At 32.4% G+C, this 19242-nt stretch overlaps 3 protein-coding genes across 3 annotated transcripts; 2 read left to right on the forward strand and 1 right to left on the reverse strand.

Moving 5' to 3' along the window:
• LOC100500682 (universal stress protein HRU1-like) lies at nt 1–1587 on the reverse strand. The gene is made up of 4 exons (NM_001250961.2): nt 1402–1587; nt 901–1010; nt 645–763; nt 1–417 (listed from the first exon to the last, which is right to left on the reverse strand). Exons 1-4 carry the CDS (start codon nt 1574–1576, stop codon nt 321–323), a joined length of 501 nt encoding a protein of 166 aa, NP_001237890.2. The 5' UTR covers nt 1577–1587; the 3' UTR covers nt 1–320.
• Nucleotides 1588–7859: 6272 nt separating this feature from the next.
• Nucleotides 7860–9355, forward strand: LOC100811166 (uncharacterized). The gene is made up of 5 exons (XM_006596859.3): nt 7860–7971; nt 8124–8233; nt 8324–8369; nt 8609–8725; nt 8919–9355. The coding sequence occupies exons 1-5, from the start codon at nt 7881–7883 to the stop codon at nt 9182–9184; spliced, it is 630 nt and encodes a 209-aa protein (XP_006596922.1). The 5' UTR covers nt 7860–7880; the 3' UTR covers nt 9185–9355.
• A 5856-nt stretch (nt 9356–15211) lies between these two features.
• LOC100811696 (transmembrane 9 superfamily member 2) lies at nt 15212–19181 on the forward strand. Its single transcript, XM_003544309.5, has 7 exons — nt 15212–15774; nt 16616–16656; nt 16757–17342; nt 17447–17584; nt 17678–17834; nt 18131–18618; nt 18709–19181. The coding sequence occupies exons 1-7, from the start codon at nt 15623–15625 to the stop codon at nt 18926–18928; spliced, it is 1782 nt and encodes a 593-aa protein (XP_003544357.1). The 5' UTR covers nt 15212–15622; the 3' UTR covers nt 18929–19181.
• Nucleotides 19182–19242: the final 61 nt, after the last annotated feature.

Below are 19242 nucleotides of genomic sequence, written 5' to 3' on the forward strand. Positions count from 1 at the left end.
TGATGAATTCTAAGATATTCTATTGTAATAAAATCAATCCAATTCAAATACACTTACAAAGTTTATTTAATGGATAATTATATGACATATACCTCACCTATCATTATGAGAGATGTAAACAAAGCAATAATGATGGTTAGCAATCCTACTATACGTAAATACAACATGACCAGAAACACAATTATTGAATAGTAACGTAGTGTTTTCGTTTCGTCACAGCCATGTTCATTTCCCCACACACGTGCGCCATCAAACAAACTTCTGAATTTTTCTTCAATCTTCATATGGATAGATGCATACTAATTATTCACAAATCGGATTTAATGACGGGAATTGGAAGATTGTTTTCCCTTAACCACTGTGACGGGGCAAGAAGCATTTGTCATCACATGCTTGCTTACACTGCCCAACAACACCCTGGAAGAAACAAGTGTTTAAATTCTCTTTTAAAATCACATTAACCAGATTAAGTATCTAAAATAATTTCACATATCGACCTTGTAATTATAATTTTTGTGCAGCATCTTTTAAGAAAGAATTAAAAGAATAAATAGTGAGAAGTTTCATATATAGAAAAATGAAATATGAATAATATGATGCAAGAATGTAATAGAGGATGCTTGGTAAATGGTAAATAATGGTACCTTTTAATGGGACCTAAACCCCTGCTTCCAACAACCAAAGAGTCCAGGTGAAGATCTTCCACAGCATTACACAACTTCTCCCTTGGATCTCCCCAGTACACCTTTGCCACTGCCTTTGCCTGTTTCAAAACACCAACATAAACACACAAAGGTTGAACATATTCATGTTAATTACACTTACACCATACTTAATTTCTTCCCATGGTAACTGCAGAAGAAAATAAAACACAGTAATTAAGAAAAACAGCATAAATACCCCTTTAGTCTTGGAGGCAGTGTCAAGGATACCTATGACCTCAGGATCCCTAGCAATCCCATATTGCTTAGTAAAATTCAACTCCCTCAATTCCTCCAGAGGAACCAAAGCTGCAAACCCATTAACCAACCAAACACAAAATAATGTCAAGCACAGGCACAACTTATTATATACAATCAAACAAATTATAATGTAAAACATATTGTTACATGTTTCTTATAAAAAGAAACAAAAATAATATTATACTAGGATACACCATTTGACCATATAATACAAAATTTATATACAGGTCTTTAGATACAGAATTAAAGTTTCACTTCAATAATATGTATTATTTTTTAATACAAACCTTTATTATATAAATTATCGAAGTTAAAATTTAATTCTGGTTAGAAAATGACAAAAACAATATTTAAGGAATTAATATTTAAGTTTTGTCGATTACGATGTATATGTATATATATGCATAACTAACATAAGAAAGGGAAAGGAGGCACCAACGTGAACCAGTGTCCTCAAAAAGCTCCTTTCGGGTGTGATGAGCTTGGGGAGGCTGAACAGTGATCAAGATGATTTGATCACCTTTGTTGATGAGATTATCAACGGCCCAACGAAGGGCTAATTTGCTGGTAGGAGAAAAGTCCACGGCTACTCCAACAGTTCGTGCCTTTGCCATATCTGAATGATGATGCCAAAAACTGAAAGGTTCAGTTCTGTTTTTATAGTTGGTGTTTGTGTTGTTTGGTATTCAGGGCAATTTAACTGCGCCCCTGGTTTTGAAAAGTACTACTAGATAAGAGAAGAATGTTGGTGAAAGCACTAGAATAAGATGGAGTGTGTGTGCTTTGTTCCTTAAAGATAAGTGTTGAAGGCAGAATTTGTGACAAATTAAGATGGTGTGGAATATGGCATAAAGGAGACATACACATAGACAGACAATGAATCTTGTTTTCCCACACAGTACTAGTCCACAGGAAAACACTAGATTATGCCATTGTAGTGCCATTTGTCCTGTCTAATTCCCCCAATTCACCTATGATTAGCTTCTAATTGCTTTCTAGAATCACTTATTGATTAGTTTCTTGAAAAGACATTACTAGAAAAGAACAAAGAAAATGATTGTTCTTAACATCACTATTTTTTTTTCTAGTTTAAAAAAGAAACAAGCATAACGAATAAAGGGAAGAGAGAGAAGATAAAATCCTTTTGCTTCTAAAATCTACTTTGTAAAAGTTTTTGTTACTAGAAATCAAGAAGCTAGAAAAATCTCTTTACAACTTGCCTCTCTATTATAATTTTAGACTTTTAGTTGTCCCATATCTTTAGATTTGATGATAACTCGCTATGATCCAAATATTTTTTATTTTATTTTTTACAAGTTGAATTTTTTTTTATATATATGTAGAAAATATTAAGTGGGTGAATGAATTGTTGCGAAGTTAATTGGAATAAATATTGATAACTTAATAGAATTATCTATCTGACCATCTATTTATGTATATATAAACGTGTATTGGGTAACATCCTATAGTAATAAACTAATAATAAGTATAGAGAAGTATTACACCATATACAAAAGAGACAGAGGCACAAATAGACTTCTGATAAATTATGTGAAAAGCAAGAAATTTAGGTGATTAGATTAATATGCCTATATGCTAATAGTTCTTGTGCAAATAAATTTAATGCGTCAGCTAAAAATACTTTATTGCTAAAAAAACAACACTTGTATTTAGCGTCTGAGTTGAATTTTAAAAGTGAAGTTTTGATTTACACACAAAGTTCAGGTGGAAAATCACAAACTTGCGAGAAAGGTATGACCAACGCAACGCCAAAGGATTAGTCAAAACAAAAGAAAGAATGGAATTGGGTGTTACCCAAGGAGAATAATGAAAGACGGGTAGGTACAAGCAACAAGATATTACTTAGTAGTCTAAATTTCATAGCATTGGTTGAATGGACCAAGTTGTCATATTTTTTTTGCAGTTTTCATTTTTTTTTCCGTTCCGGTGGTAAGATATCATATTTGATAAGCTGTAGGTTTAAATTTTTTTTGTTTTTATTTTGAGGAAAATTTAAGTTCGGATATAAATATCAAGAGATTTAATTCAATTAGTTAAATAAGATAGATAGGTTATTGTAAACCTTCGGTATTTTTGATAATAAAAAACAAAGGTCTCTTATAAATGCATATTATGTATCATCCTCTTTCCCTTGGTTAGATTTTTTTTCTTCATATTTGAATAAAAAGGAAGACAAACAATTTATAACACTGTTTTGATTAGAAGATTCATATAGATTATTAACTAAATCATTTTTTTTCCCTAGATTTATTTGCATGGTACACCTCGTATTTGCTAGTGTTTTGATTTAAAAAATCATATATCCTAAAAAGAAACATAATCAACACAAAAGAATGAGGAACATCAAAAAATCATATATCCTAAAAAGAAACATAATCAACACAAAAGAATGAGGAACAAATTGATGACCATGATCATATTAACAATGGATTTCTAAAATCGGATCTAAAGAATGTTTTGACATTGAAAGCAATCTTGAGAAGTTATGAAGTCGCAGTAGGATTGCGTGTTAATTTCCATAAGAGTACCATTGGAGGGATAGGAGTTTGTGAAAGAGATATACAAAGATTTGCGGTTATGCTAAACTGCTTTACCTTGGAAATGCCCTTTGTTTACTTGGGGATTCCACTAGGGGCTTTTCTGAAGAGGATTCGAACTTGGAAACCGGCGCTGCAAAAACTAAAGAGGAAAATGGCTCCATGGAAGCAAAAAGTACTCTCAATTGGGAGCGAGTCAGTCTTATTAATTCATGCCTAACAATGATTCCATTATTTTTTCTTTCCTTCTATAAAGCTCCCAAATTAGTGGTGGACAATATCAAGGCAATGCAAGACAATTTTCTATGAGGAGGAAATCCAGAACAAAGGACAGTAGTATGGGTTAGTTGGGATAATATTTGCCAACCAAAGGTGAATGGAGGTCTAGGTTTAAAAAATGTGGAGTTGTTTAATAAGGCGTTAATTGTGAAATGGAAGTGGCGTCTACTTGAAAAGGAAAAGACAATGTGGGCTAAAATACTAATAGCTAAATATGGTCCAGTAAGGGATATGAGAACAATTTTAAGCTCAACATCTATTTCCAAATGATTGAGTGATGTGCTAAGCATGACAGAGGCAGATAATGTGAATGACTTGTTTGAACAATAGGTATGGAGGAAGGTGAAAAAAGGTGAATCTACCTTATTTTGAAGGGATAAATGATTCGCTAAGGTTCCTTTAATGAGACTATTCTTAAGATTATTCTAGTCTTCCTAAATCAGGATGTAACAATGCTTCAAATGGAATTTTGGGAGGAAGGTCGATGGAATTGGAAATCACAGTGGAAGAGAAGTTTGAGGGAATGAGAGCTAGAGTTAGAAGTGCAATTGATGGCCATGCTAAAGAGAGCCAATTTGAAGGTGGAAGGAAGTGACTCATGGATGTGGAGAAGCGCTGAAGGAGGTGAATTCTCTATCAGAAATACGTATTTTCTAATGCAGAACTTGCCTCAAAGTGAACAACAAAATTTGTTTGATATCTTATGGAAGGCCAAGGTCCCTTCCAAAGTGTTGGTTTTTGCTTGGAGGGAGTTGTTGAATCGTATTCAGACAAAGGACCAGCTGAAAAAAAGAGGAATAGGTGGTACAAATTTCATTAATTTATGTCCAATATGCAAAGAGCAACAAGAATCAACAACTCACCTTTTATTTAATTGTAGTTTTGCATATGCATGTTGGCTGCAGTGCTGCTTGTGGATATGTATGCAAGAACCGATGCCAAGTACCCCTTAGTAACACATGTTAGGCTTTAGAGGAGAGGGGGCCACGATGAAATGGAAATGTTGGATGTTGTCTATTTGGATGGCTTGAATATGAACCATTTGGAATACAAGAAATGAGGCAGTCTTTGCAGATAAGCTGGTATTAGTGGAGGAATTGCATGACAAATTTGTGTTTAAGGTGTGGAGTTGGGTTAAGGCAAAGGAAAAGACAACAACATTTTCATTTTATAATTGGACAATGGATCCAATGTTGTGTATAACGTCTATTTCCTAATTCAAGCAACATTCTTCTCTCAGATGGAGTTGGGTGGACTCCCCCTTTGATGGGAATGTTTGTTTTCTTTTTTGACATTAGTTTATGCAATACTGATGTTTGTAGGGGGTGATACTTGTATATGCTTATGTAGGGCCTATCAGGAAGTTAGATACAACCTTTTTCACTACTTGTGAGGATTGTAGTCATATGTTGCAATTACTATAACCATTAATATAATGGGCTCTTTTTTGGCCTTGCAAAAAAAAAAAAAAAACACAATGGCTTTGCTGAAGCCGAAGAAAATCAACTTAGATTGACAAAGGAAGGGATTAGGCCATTGTGTTAAATGTTGGAAATTGATCTACCTTATCATCTAAGTAATGCACTTCCCAGTTACATCAACCACTTCGTTTTTGTCTTGAGAATGATTAATCTAAAATGTAAAATTAATGTATTTCCTTTTTTGATTCCGAAATGACCAATCTAGAAGGTCAAAAAAATATTTCGAAAAGAATGCAAGAAGCACCTTGGGGAATACATGAAGCAACGACCGAAAATGCATTATTTGGATGACCAGGTGAATTAATTTCCAACATGTTCCGCAACGGCCCAATCCCTTTGCGGTATGTCTTGGTATCTTTTGTCAATCTATGTTGATTTTGTTCAGCAAATCCATTGTCAATATGTTCATGGTCCTTCATTTGTTCTTCTGTCTTTATTTTATTTTTTAATTGTTTTCTTGAAATTCTTCGGCTATAAGAGGTGTGTAAAGCTTCTAATGGAGTCTAGAATTACCGTAAAACACAACATAATAGAAATTTTATTTCCTTTTAGGACACATGATTTTCTTTTGCAATAAAAAACACTTGCAAATACAAACTGTACCATGCAAATAAATCTAGAGACAAAAATGATTTATTTGACATTAGTTAATAATATACACACCTTGTGATCAAAACACTTGCAAGTATAAATTGTTATAATTTGTTTGTGTTTATCTCCTTTTTTATTCAAATATGAAAAGGGAGACATCTAAGTTGTTAAAAGATTACCAATATTTTTTTATCTCCTTTTTTATTCAAATATGAAAAGGGAGACATCTAACTTGTTCAATGAAAAAGGTAAAAAAGAATTAGAGAAAAATGGTTATATACCGAAATTGTATAAAATTTTACACGGTCATTCAATCATAATCTATTATGTATAGTAAGTTTGTTTGACTTTTAAAATAATTATCTTAAAATAATTAAAATAATGATTTGTGATTCGATGATAATGTAAAATACAAAGAATTGTTCAATTGTAAGGAAAAATAATAAGAATATAATTGTGTTAGATTTTAACACAAGTCTTAATTGGTGAATAAGATAGGACAAATCGGTGAATAAGATAATACAATATAAATCTTAATTGGATAAATAGTCAAATTCGTCCCTAAAAATGTGAGGTGCTGATAGAATAGTCCTTGAAAGATAAAAAATTAAAATTTAATTCTTAAATGTGCAAAAAGTACAACAATTAATACTGCAAATAATTTAATGACAATTTGGTCCCTAAAATTTACAATTTAATGTTAAATTAGTCATTTAGAAATAAAACTTATTATCAAATTAGTCCTTAAACATTACAACTTAATTACAAAATAGTCTCCCAAATTAACAACACGATTAATTTGTCGCACTTTTTCACATTCAAGGACTAAATTTATATTTTTCATCTTTTTGGGATCAATTTGTGATAACTGTTAAATATGGGCTATTTTTTATAATAAAAATATATTGAAAATATCTTTAAAAATATTTATTTAGCAATTATTTTTGTCTTAAATATTAGAAATTGATATTTTTCTTATTTATGACTTGCAGATATGAAAATAAGGGATTAAAAGCAAAAAAATCTAGAAAATATAAAAAATATAAATAAGGAAGATTTTTTAGCATCGGACCCAAGTCCACTCTAGCAATTATAGATAGGGAGTCAAGCTCAAGTCCACTCCAATAGCTATAAAAAGGGAGTCAAGCCAAGGAGAAAAGACACGACCCTGAAGAGTCAGAATTCTCTAATGAATATATTCTAAGCCTGAGTATCTCTAGTAGGGGAAATCTTTCTTTTTCTATCATTTTTCCATAAAACCATTTTCTAGTGTAAGGCCTCTTATGACTACAAGAGACTAAATTCTTAGTTAGGGTATGACAGACCTAAAAAGTCAATATTGTTCACTTCATACAAATAAGACAGGTTAAGTCCTAACATTATCACATTTGGAATTTATCTTTCTTTATCTTCATCTTAATCTTTTATTTTTCTTATCTTATCTCTTTTTATTTTTATCATCTTTTAATTTAAATATTTTATCTTTTCTATCTTTTATTTTTATCTTTAAATATTTTATCTTTACTTTTAAATCTTTATCTTATCTCCTATCTTTATTTATCTATTATTTTATTTTTCTTATCTTTTGCTTGTAAATTGGATTTGGATTAAGTACAAACAAATCCCGATGGATTTGACACTCGAACTTTCGAGTATTTTACTACTGACAAATTTGGTTGGTGCACTATGAGTTAACAATTTGTCACCATATCACACTTCCGAGTACCAATTTGACTATTTATTCAATCTTAATTGGTAAATAAAATAGGACAAAGTGATGAGATCTTAAAACAATGAATTATCATGTTGACTAAACTAGCCTTTCTTAAAAAAACATTTTTTTAATTTAATTAGGTATATCATCCTTTTCAATTTTTAACAACCATACTTTAATCTTATCCTCTTTTAAATTTTATTTTTTAAAAATACAAGAGAGTACTATATATATATCAAATATGAATTTTAAAACCAAATTCAATTGACTTGCAGAAAGAGAAGGCTTTCCCGCTATGTCACACTCACACCTCAAAAGCTTGTCTTCTATCTGCTCCAGTTCCATGGAATTGGAGATTGGAGCCACTCATTCAGATCAGACACTTGGTACATATCCTATATAATAATATTTACCTTTTCATTTGTATATTACTGTATTCTTATTTAGGCTACATTTGTTTCTTAGAAGGCTAATGACTGACACCATTAGTCCTACTTGTTTGTGAATTGTGATCTTAATTTGCTTATGCCTACACCAGAGCCTTGGTTTCAGTCTGATACATCTACTGGGTACCTTCAAGATGCCATTGCAGGCAGGGGCATTTGGTGCAAGGAACAAAATTTATCTTCCTGCTCTACGGATGGAAAGGTTATATTAATTTGCGTAATTGTGTAATTCTTAGCAAAAGTTGTAATTGTCAAATTCCTATGACTGAAAATTCATCATTTGGATGATCAGGTAGATGAATTTCCAATATTTTACACAACAGGCCAACCCCTTCATGGTATGTATGCTTTTGTATCTTTTTCAATCTATGTTCGGCAATTCCACAGTCAATTGGTAATTGATCATCAATTGTTCTTTTGATTTTTGCTTTTTCTTAACTGTTTGATGCAAATTCTTTGGCCAAGTGTATGAAGTTTGGTGATGGAGTATGGAGTTTTATCAAGTCATAGTAATTGAAAAAGAAAACATAGCATTATGTTAATGTATAACTGATGCATCTCCTCACCACCTTTGTAGATTGTGGCTTTAGACACCAAAAAAGGTTCATCACTACAAACCTATCATCATCGCCACAAGGTGACACACATGAAGCTGCAATCAAACATGATCCTGCTAGGAGTAGCTATGCATATGGTGAGTCAGACAAAAATGATGCTCTAGTTTCATTCATCACATGCTTTTGTTGAAACAAAAAATGAACTGTCCTTGATTTAGCATGACCCTTTTCTCTTTATTCCACGACTTACTCATCTTAGTTTGTTTTCAAAGTTATAATGGTTCACTTACATGTCCTTTTTGTTCCTTTTCTCATGGTGTTACCAAGAAGGTCAAAGGAAGAAAGTTGCTTTCCCCTTTAAATTGGTGAAGTCTGGAGGAGTTGAAGGGGAAACAACACTCAAAGATATCAACCACCAAATTCTCAGCACCCCATCAGCATCAAAGCCAATTCCTCATCCTGTGAAAGATTCTGTGACAAATCCATGCAAATTAGTCCGAGGAAGTTTTGGTTTGTCAGGAAAAGAAGTGGCATCCGTTACTAGGATTCACACACGGGGTAGAGGTTCCATTACCATTATTAGGACCAAGGATTAAAAGAGAAGTACCCTCTCATTCATGTGTTACATATGTCAATGTCAGTGCTTTTTGCATAAACTAGAACTCCTTGTGATGCTTTCTTATTAGTTTATACCAAATCTGTTACAATGTAATGACAAAAGGAATTTCTGTTGCAGTATAATAAGTTCCACTTATTATTATTGACTATTCACAATTGAACTAGAAGGTTTTACGGATTTCAACAGGAATGAACAGGGCATTTCAATTTTCACACCATTTGTCTTACGCCAAACATGGAAATCTTCCAAATTCATATATATGCATGGCATGTAAATGAAATTGAGTTTTCAGTTGCTACTCTTTCATAAACTCCAATCAGAGGTCATGCCGTGTTATTAATACATACATTGTAGTTGTGGGTATGGGATCATTTACAAAAATAAAAACAATTGCATAACGTTAGTTCAAAAAGGTCTAGTTTTAAGTATCCGGGAAGGCAAGTTTTTATTGATGAGAAAGAAATTGTTTTTTTTTTTTTTTTGTATTTTCGATGTAGTAATTACTTTGCAAATAAAAACTTAGCATTTTGAAATGTTTAAAATCAGTCCTAAAATCTAATGTTAACATTTTTCTTTTAAAAAAGGATGATTCGGTGTAAGAGACTCCCATCTAATGGGATCTAAAAAGGATTGATAAATATTACAACCTAAACCTCCTGAGTGTTCTAAATGGATAAATTTTAAACTCCTTAAATTTCTGGTTTAATAGTAATAACAATAGTAAGTGAAAGTGTCCACTAAAAATGCAATCCCACTACAATAATATAGGCCACTTTTTCAAAGTTTACGTGCATTTTAATGAGAGAAAAATGATTTATAAGTTGTTTGAAAAAAAAAAGAAGAAAAAAGATGTTGAGGATAAATATCAAAATAATGAAATGATAATATTCACAAAGGAAATGTAAAATTGAAAAAGATCCTATATATGTAGTAAACGGCATCCACAAGGTTAGTAAGACATTTTTTTAAGGAGAGAAAATCGACAAATAAAATAAAAATAGAAAAAATCTCAACTAGATTGACACCACCATTACAATGCCTATCTGTTAACAAGAAGTCATTAGTAACACATAAATTTATAACTAATAACTAAGTTTTTTAACATCACAAAAACCAACAGAGTGAGATTAGTTCTAAAAATAAATCTTATTAGACATTTTGTCTTTTCCAACTCTTGTCTCATCCAAAACCTATGAGAGAATCTTTGAACTTTGAAGGGGTTATTATATGTGTTATCCTAGCACGTACATGCCAAGCGTTGATGCATGAATGATTTTGAGCAAACACGATCCCGAAATCCGCTTCTATGTTTGATTAGAATCATATCTATACCTTATTTTTAGCTCTCTAGTCATTATCATGAAGCAATCATCGACTGTGCTTTGATGTCATAAATCACAATTGGTTACCATGAGAGACTGTTCCCAAAATATCATGAAATGTTCATCACGCGGAAACATATACAATGCAATATTATACGGTTTTTTTATCATCAAAGAAAATTTGTTTTTTTTTTAACAAACAACTTTCATTATCACTAATGCTTCCGGATGTAAAATTGATATTTAATCATGGAGAAGGCAATATTGTACAATAAGCAGCCGGCAATTGAGTTGGGTTACAAGCGAGACTTATGCTTATATTTCAATCACTAACCAATAAACTATCGTCAAGATATTGATCTTGGCTTATTTTCATAATTTTTTTTTGTATTAAATTGGAGATCACACATGCACACAAAAAAAAACTGAGGAATGCATCTTTAGTGATATAAACGGGCTAAAATGGTCTATCACTGAAAATCCAACAAATTTACAAGCTAATAGGTCTATCACTGAACAAGCTAATAAACTTGTGAGCTAAAATGTTTATCACATTAGAAACAATTCAAGTGTAACAACAAGATAACTTTATTCTGAACTAAGATTTTCTTCCTTGTTCATACGTGCATTGTAGTGTTCATGCACTTGAATGTTGACGTTAACTTCAATTAATACTTGATAAATTGGATTGAAACTTTACTTTGGGCCAAGGTGTTCTGATCAGAAGATTGGGCCTTAAACCCAATTCAAACACTAAATAGAGTTGGACAATTGCTTCGTGTACCTCCAGATTTGCTTCCTGCATCCCATTCTGGAATGTAATTTACATTTGGATTAGCCATTCTAGAATGTAAAAATTTGCATTCTGGATTACATTCTAGAAAGGCTAATCCAGATTGTAAAATTACATTTCAGATTAGGCTTTTTGGAAAGTTAAAGAGGTGCAGGAAACAATTGCCTTAGAGTTGAATGATTTTTCAAATCAATTAAATCCGATCTATGACCCATAACAGAGGTGAAGACAAGAAAAATTTATGAGCTCGTGGTAATGGGTGTTATTTGGAGTATAATGATGAATTTAAGATGTAATGTGAATGTGTAATGTTGATACTTTATTGCTTATGTCCAAGGCCACGAAGTAGAGGGCCATAGGCAAACAGAGATCATGGCAATGGTGGTTTCTAATGCATGCAAGAAATGAATTGACTCACTAAGCGGTGTGGCTTTGACAATGGATTGTAGACGTTACGATGGGATTGAAAATTGAAAAAAAAAGAAAGAAAAAAAAGTCACAATGTTTAGTGAACATTCTTTATAAGAGAAGTCCAAGTAAGATTTTAAATAGCTCTAGGACTAATTGAGAAAAGAATAAATTTTAAATGATTCACAAGTATGAGACGATTGTTTGCTCTTGTGTTGCTTTCGCAACCCCCGCTCCCCCTCTACCATTGATTATTGTTTCCATTACTCTCGCCAAAATCAGCCATAATATTAATTGTTTATATTTGTTAACCTAAAGCAATTACTTATCTTCTAAAAATTAATAGATAATGTTCCAAATTAGCCTGGACAAATTTTAAATTATAAGAATTTCAAATACTTCAATTGAAATTGTTTTATTTTCAAAATTTTGTGTTTGGATAAAAAAATTAAAATTATGAGGATGAAAAAAATGAATGAAAAAAAAGAAAATATGATTGGTGTGCTAGTTATACATGTTCCTCTATGCTCACACCCGATCGATATTTTAGGAGCTCACTATAAGAAGAAAATTTCAATTTCTCACCTTTTAGAAGAAAATTGAAATTCCAAATTTTTAGTTGTTTAAAATTCTGTTTTAAAATTTCAAAATTTTAAATTTTTCATATAAAACATCCAAACAATGAATTCTAAACTACAGAAATTCAAATTCTCTGATAAATTACTTTCCTCAGTTAAAATTCTCTATCTAAACACACTCTAAGAGTAATGATAATGTAACTTGTAGTTTTGTTAGAATTGGTGATCTTTCATGAAAGTCTTCCGATGTCACCAATACTAAGAGTATCACATGCAAAACTGTGACGTTCAAGTCGATAGGGATAAGAGTTAAAAGGTAAGGAGTAGCCTACTTTATGAAGACTGGTATTAACTACTAGTACCTCTTTGGTTTTTAATTTTTTATGTAATAGTACCTCTTTGGCTTTATCCTTAGTGATAAGTGAAATATCTCTGTTGATGACTTCAAGTTTTATATATTATTATATATAAATGTATGAATGGACACAGTAAAATAGACTGCACATGGTTTGGGTTATGAATTAAAGGAAAGTTGAGTTATATGACCACATTTTGGGAACTTAATTTGGGTGAGGGTTTATAACTTGATGTTTTAAAATGATGAATTCTGAGTTAATGACTTTCTTAAAGGTGGGTAAGTTGAATAAAATTATGTATAAATATATAGTTTCTGGTTGGTGTACTTTTATGATAAAATTAAACATGAATTTATTTCTTTTAAATATAACAAATTCTTTTAAATATCTCTAAATGCAGGGACTTTTGTTATAAAAAAATCTAGTGATTTTTTTATTTATTTATAATTCTAGTGTAATATTCACCTCTACATTCATGTAAAATGCATGCTTTCCCATCATGCAATACATTGTGTTAGCAAATAACAGAATTTTCTAAACAATATAACAAAATACGGAAAAGAAAAGTTAAAAATAATGGCATATAATCACTGTATATAGAAGCATGAAAACCATAAAAGAACAATAGAATTAAAGTTAGAACCTGAACCTATTTATACGCAAGTGACTCGACCCGACTATCTATATCATTATAGCATATAAGTTAATGAGTCATTAGTGATTCTTCACGTTTTTTTTAGAGGAGTATTGTTTCTTCACTTTTATGAAGCAACGATAACTTCTTTTTAGAGGCGTATTTTTTTTTAATATTTTCTCTGAAAAAATATATATTTTTTAATCTTCGTACTATTTTTTTCAACTTTCTACCTTCACTTGTTTACTTTGTTAATTTTAAAATTATTTAATTATATCTTAAAATTTGGAGAAGAGAGAAGGGGTACATAGAGGAAAGGAAAGTGACCTTTCCCCCTATTAGTTAATAGATCAAAATATAAAACTGTTTATTTCATATTTTCATTTGATCTATTAACCAAGTTGGTCCATTTCTAATTTTTCACACGAATACCAAGTTGATCTATTAATCAAAATGTAAAAATGTATAATTCTTTTTCTACTATATTTTTATATCTGCTTTTTAATTAATGGTGTTATAGTATTTTTTTAATAGTAGATTAAATCTTTTTTCTTTTAATTGTGACATTAATTTCATGCGTTGACATTGTGAGAGACAATACATTGTCATTTTATAATGTAAATGTATTATTAATTATATGATTTAAATAATAATATATGAAATTTCTTGTGCAAACACCCTTATTTTTCTTATTTATAGTTTCTTTATAAGAATATATTGGGTCTTCCAAACTATAGGTTTACATAGTTTGTTCCTCGTGGATTTGATTTCACTGACATGATATCACATTGCATATAGGCTTGAGTCTTAGCATAACTGTCTCATGCGTTTGCTAATTGTTTATTATGAAATTGATGATTGAAAAGTGTGATTGATGGTTGAAAAGTGAACTTTGAATGATAAAGTGGCGGAATTACGTGAGTTAAGTGTAAGTAAATTTTATTTGGTTTATATGATATGTATATCTAGTTGTCTTGTTTCTCTATTAGTTAGGAATGTGATAACTCACTCCCAGTGTATTGTTTGTTCTTAGATCATGTGATCTTGAACTTTGTGTTCGAGGAGTAGATGACTAGGTAAATTGCTTTAAGGAACCTTATGCTGAATTACGTCGAGATACAACGTTCTAATAGGATGTGACATTGGGATATAAGATTTTATATTAATTGTATGAAGTTAGACGACCTTGTTTAAGCCGAGATAACTTTATTATTTATTTGGACAAGTTTGAATATGATGTAAAAGAAAATGAATCTAAACCTTTTATCCCTTTGAAAGGCTTGTATTTAAAAATGTTTTAAAAAAATACTTTTAATTAATATTTGAATTTTTATTACTTTATTAATATATATGTGAGGGGTAGAGGGTGTCATAGATAACACCATAATTAAATTAAATCCTTTTATTATATGTGTACATGGTGTGAATTGTCAAATATACTGTCCATTAATCCAAAATTCATCGCATTGATGTAATATTACCTAACTCCACCCATTCACAAAGAAAGAGTGCCAAACTTTTTATTTTTTAGAAAGTCGATTAAGCTTTTGAGTGAAAGGTAATTATCACACCACTCATATTTTCTTTAGATATAAGTTGTTAAATACTGGCCCGTTATTAATTATAGGAGATCAATATCCAAACGCGTATTCATGAAAATAGCAGTTAATAAAAGTTAAATAATTTATTTAATTAAGAAACTAGTAATGAGGGGTAAAAAGAAAATGAATATCGTACGTGACATATTCCATGAACAAAAGGTGGCAAGCAGCTATTTGCCTAATTGTTATGAATACAAGGTAAAGATCAAGTGGCGAGTTGAATTATGATTATCACCACAAGAAAAACGATGTTGTCTCGTGAAATAAATCAGAGGAGGAACAACCTTAATATTTATCAAATCTTAAATGACATAACAAAAGTGGACGGATACACATATGTTGTTGAAAGCGAAGAGAATGTTTAGGCACGATGCGATTGCGCCATTTGTTCGTGTTAGGCACGTATGTTTGTATTTGTTTGTCATCATTCCCCATTCACGAAGATGATTCATTTTTCAACTCCTTAGAAAACGACCATCATTCATTACAATGTTAGAAGAAGTGCGTGGAAACTGGAAATTCAAATCTTCTTAACTCTTTTTTAATATTTCGTTCTTCATTTTCTCTCTTTTCTTTTGGTTAAAAGAACTAACGTTGTGGAGATTCCCTCTTCTTCTTTCTCACTCTCATGCACTTATTTGGCTTATAAGTGCAAGAAGAAGCCATTGCATTGGAGAGTCTCTCTTTGTTTCTCTCTCTCTCTCTCTCTCAATCTGTGTTTGTATGGAAAAGTCAACGGCATGTTTGGTTCGTGCCATTGTGATCCTGTGGTGCTGCTTAAGTAATGTCACATCTGATGCATCGGATCACCGTTACATGAAAGGAGATTTCGTTCCCTTTTATGCCAACAAGGTGGGACCCTTTCACAACCCCAGGTCAGATTTTAAATCTATCTCACTCTCACTTTCAACAATTCATGTTTATGCTTCAGATTTTAGAACATTTCAATCCCAACAATTTAAAAAAAAGTATTTTTTGTTGTTGTTGTTGTGTTATGATGGGGTTACAATTTTGAGGATGAGATTTCCTCTGGATTTTGGGTGCCTTGCATCTTTCATCCCTTAGTGTTGTTCTGATTTATGTGTAATGAAGATTCAATGACCTCTTCATCTTGTGCTGTGGATTTGGATTTTGGAACCTGTTCAAGACTTTGATCAGTGAAATCTAGTTGTTTGAGTGATGAAAGGGATTAATTCTTCACTGTGGATGAGGAAGAAATAAATGTGGCTCAGAAACTGTGATATTTGTTATGAATACTTTCTATTTCACTGTAGGAAACTCAAAAAACAAGAGATTTTAGTTTCCTTTGTTTCAATGTCAAATTCAGAAATTGTAGGCTATGTTCAATGGAAATTTAGAATGAATTCAAGCGATCAGGCTGGCAGAGTTGACCTTTAAATTATTTTAATATAAGACTTAATACCTTCATAATCAAGTAATGTTCTAATGCATCCCCTCTGGATTTTTACCTCTACCATTCCATTTCCTTTTATTCAAGTTTGATTATTCTATGGCCTAGAAAGAAAGTGCAATATTTTTTACTGAAAGACTACTAAATCCATTAATCTTAATGCCTGTATATAAGAATGTATATTCGAATAGTCTAATGCGAGTATTAATTTCTAAAGCATAGTTATCATAGGCATAAATTTCATCCTCACAATAAAATGACTTTATTAATTCTTTGTGCTTTCCCGTTTTTCTTCCTTACCACAGTGAGACATACCGATATTTCGATCTTCCCTTTTGCTCACCAGGTTGGTTTGCTAGTAGTAGTACCATTCTGTTTTCTCCTATTTCCTACTAATGTCTTTGGTTTCTCCTATTCCCTTTAACTCCAAAACCTGTTGGCTGCAGCTAATGTGGAAGAAAAGAGGGAAGATCTTGGTGAAGTTTTGAACGGTGATCGATTAGTTGTTGCTCCTTACAAATTGGACTTCCAAATTGACATAGAACCTGAAAGTATCTGCACAAAGAGGCTTACAATAAAAGAGGTTGCTCAATTCAGACATGCTGTCTTGAAGGACTATTTCTACCAAATGTACTATGATGACTTGCCTATTTGGGGTTTCCTAGGAAAATTTGACAGTGAAGACAAGGATGATCAAACTGGGGCCATAGTCCATCTCTTCAAGCATGTCCATTTTGAGATTCTGTACAACAAGGATCGCATCATTGATGTTTTCATTCAAAATGATCCACAAGCAGTTGTGGACCTGACAGAAAATAAGGAAGTAGAAGTGGACTTCACATATTCTGCCACATGGGTTGAAACAGATACTCCATTTGAGAAGAGGCTGGAGAAATACTCACAGACATCCTCACTGTCACATAACTTGGAAATTCATTGGTTTTCTGTCATCAACTCTTGTGCAACTGTTCTCCTCTTGACTGGATTCCTGGCCATAATTCTCATGCGTGTGCTCAAGAATGATTTTGTTAAGTAAGAATCATTCTTACTTACACATCTCAGCAGTGTGTACTTTCATGGATTTAAACCTCTTAATTTGATGAACTTATTGTATCAACCGTTTCAAAACATGACAGGTTTACTCCTGATGAGGAAGCAGTTGATGACCAGGAGGAAAGTGGATGGAAGTATATCCATGGTGATGTGTTCAGGTACCCAAGATTCAAGTCTTTGTTTGCAGCAGCACTTGGAACAGGAACCCAGCTATTTACACTGTGAGTTACCAGCTTAAGTACTTATCTTTTAAAGGTGTTTGCCTTGTATTGTTCAGCTCTTTCTTGACCATGATTATTTGCTCCTTCTTTCAGTACAATCTTCATCTTTATGCTAGCTCTAGTTGGTGTTTTCTATCCATACAATAGGGGAGCTTTGTTTACTGCACTGGTGATCATATATGCACTAACGTCTGGCATTGCGGGCTACTATGCAGCTTCCTTCTACTACATGATTGAAGGAAAAAACTGGGTACAATTACATTATTACTCCATAGGCATTTCTCTGTCTGAGTAGCTAGAGAATTTGATTGAAGTTCTAGCTGAAATTCCTGTTGGATATCAGTATATTGTGTAGTTTACTAGCTTTTAAAAATCCATATGGATCAAACATATTCTTGATTACAAACCGTAAGTATGCTGTCTGTTAGGCAGAATAATAATTAAAGAACAATGTTTAATTGTTTTGGCCTTTGCTTTAAACAAGTGAAAGTACACTGCAACCTAAATGAAGTACACTTATAGAGGTTTTGATTTGTTACTTGACAGGTTAAAATTTTGTTGTTGACTGGAAGTTTGTTCTCTGGACCTTTGTTTTTCACATTCTGCTTTCTTAATACCGTTGCACTCGCCTATAACGCCACCGCAGCGCTTCCGTTCGGAACAATTGTGGTTATTTTCCTCATATGGACTCTTGTAACCTCACCTTTACTAGTACTGGGGTGGGATTGCTGGGTAAGAATAGCCAACCCAGGGTTTCAAGCTCCTTGCCGCACCAATAAGTATCCTAGGGAGATCCCAAAACTACCTTGGTACCGTACAACTCTTGCTCAAATGGCTATGGCAGGTTTTCTGCCATTCAGTGCCATTTACATTGAACTCTACTACATTTTTGCTAGTGTCTGGGGTCACCAAATTTACACCATATACAGCATTCTGTTTATTGTCTTCATCATCCTCTTGATTGTCACTGCTTTTGTCACTGTGGCATTGACATACTTTCAGCTTGCTACTGAGGACCATGAGTGGTGGTGGAGGTATGTAGACTTTTTACATGGGAGTGCTCTCACTGTTTTCCTAATCCGTATTCCTCCATTCACTAACGATTTTGTTTTTGGCATGATTAGGTCTTTCCTCTGTGGTGGATCAACTGGGTTGTTCATATATGGGTACTGCCTGTATTACTATTATGCAAGATCAGATATGTCTGGCTTCATGCAAACCTCTTTCTTTTTTGGCTACATGGCTTGCGTTTGTTATGGTTTCTTTCTCATGCTTGGAACTGTGGGTTTCCGTGCTGCTTTGATCTTTGTCCGTCACATATATCATTCTATCAAATGTGAATAATAGCTTACTGGAACCAACCACACGCTTTCTTATCCCTTTGATATAGTGATACAGAAGCTTTTCCTCTAATCTCCCAAGTTCTTGTAGCAAATGATTTGTCAAAATATAGTGAGGGAATATTTTAAGAGCCTGAAGTGCTTTATACAAATGCCGAATCCTAGATTTCTACCAGTTCTTCATATAGTCTCAGAACATGTATGACAGTAGTGTAACTCACAAAATTCTCTCGGAAATATAGAAGCTTTTTGGATTACTTTCAAATGTAGAAATATAGATTTCTGCCTTAGCATCATATATTCTCACAGAACATGTAT

The sequence above is a fragment of the Glycine max genome, chromosome 14 (genome assembly GCF_000004515.6).
Source record: "Glycine max cultivar Williams 82 chromosome 14, Glycine_max_v4.0, whole genome shotgun sequence".
NCBI classification, from domain to species: domain Eukaryota; kingdom Viridiplantae; phylum Streptophyta; class Magnoliopsida; order Fabales; family Fabaceae; genus Glycine; species Glycine max.

Bases quoted from the DNA above. Each gene is read 5' to 3' on its own strand.
- LOC100500682 (NM_001250961.2), bottom strand. From the start codon at position 1,576: ATGGCAAAGGCACGAACTGTTGGAGTAGCCGTGGACTTTTCTCCTACC. The intron at 1,011-1,401 runs GTTGGTGCCTCC...ATGGGTTTGCAG, and splicing joins TTTTGAGGACACTGGTTCAC to CTTTGGTTCCTCTGGAGGAA. The intron at 764-900 runs GTATTTATGCTG...GTTTTGAAACAG, and splicing joins CTGCCTCCAAGACTAAAGGG to GCAAAGGCAGTGGCAAAGGT.
- LOC100811166 (XM_006596859.3), top strand. From the start codon at position 7,881: ATGTCACACTCACACCTCAAAAGCTTGTCTTCTATCTGCTCCAGTTCC. The intron at 7,972-8,123 runs GTACATATCCTA...TGCCTACACCAG, and splicing joins TCATTCAGATCAGACACTTG to AGCCTTGGTTTCAGTCTGAT. The intron at 8,726-8,918 runs GTGAGTCAGACA...GTTACCAAGAAG, and splicing joins TAGGAGTAGCTATGCATATG to GTCAAAGGAAGAAAGTTGCT.
- LOC100811696 (XM_003544309.5), top strand. From the start codon at position 15,623: ATGGAAAAGTCAACGGCATGTTTGGTTCGTGCCATTGTGATCCTGTGG. The intron at 17,343-17,446 runs GTAAGAATCATT...AAAACATGACAG, and splicing joins CTCAAGAATGATTTTGTTAA to GTTTACTCCTGATGAGGAAG. The intron at 18,619-18,708 runs GTATGTAGACTT...TGGCATGATTAG, and splicing joins GACCATGAGTGGTGGTGGAG to GTCTTTCCTCTGTGGTGGAT.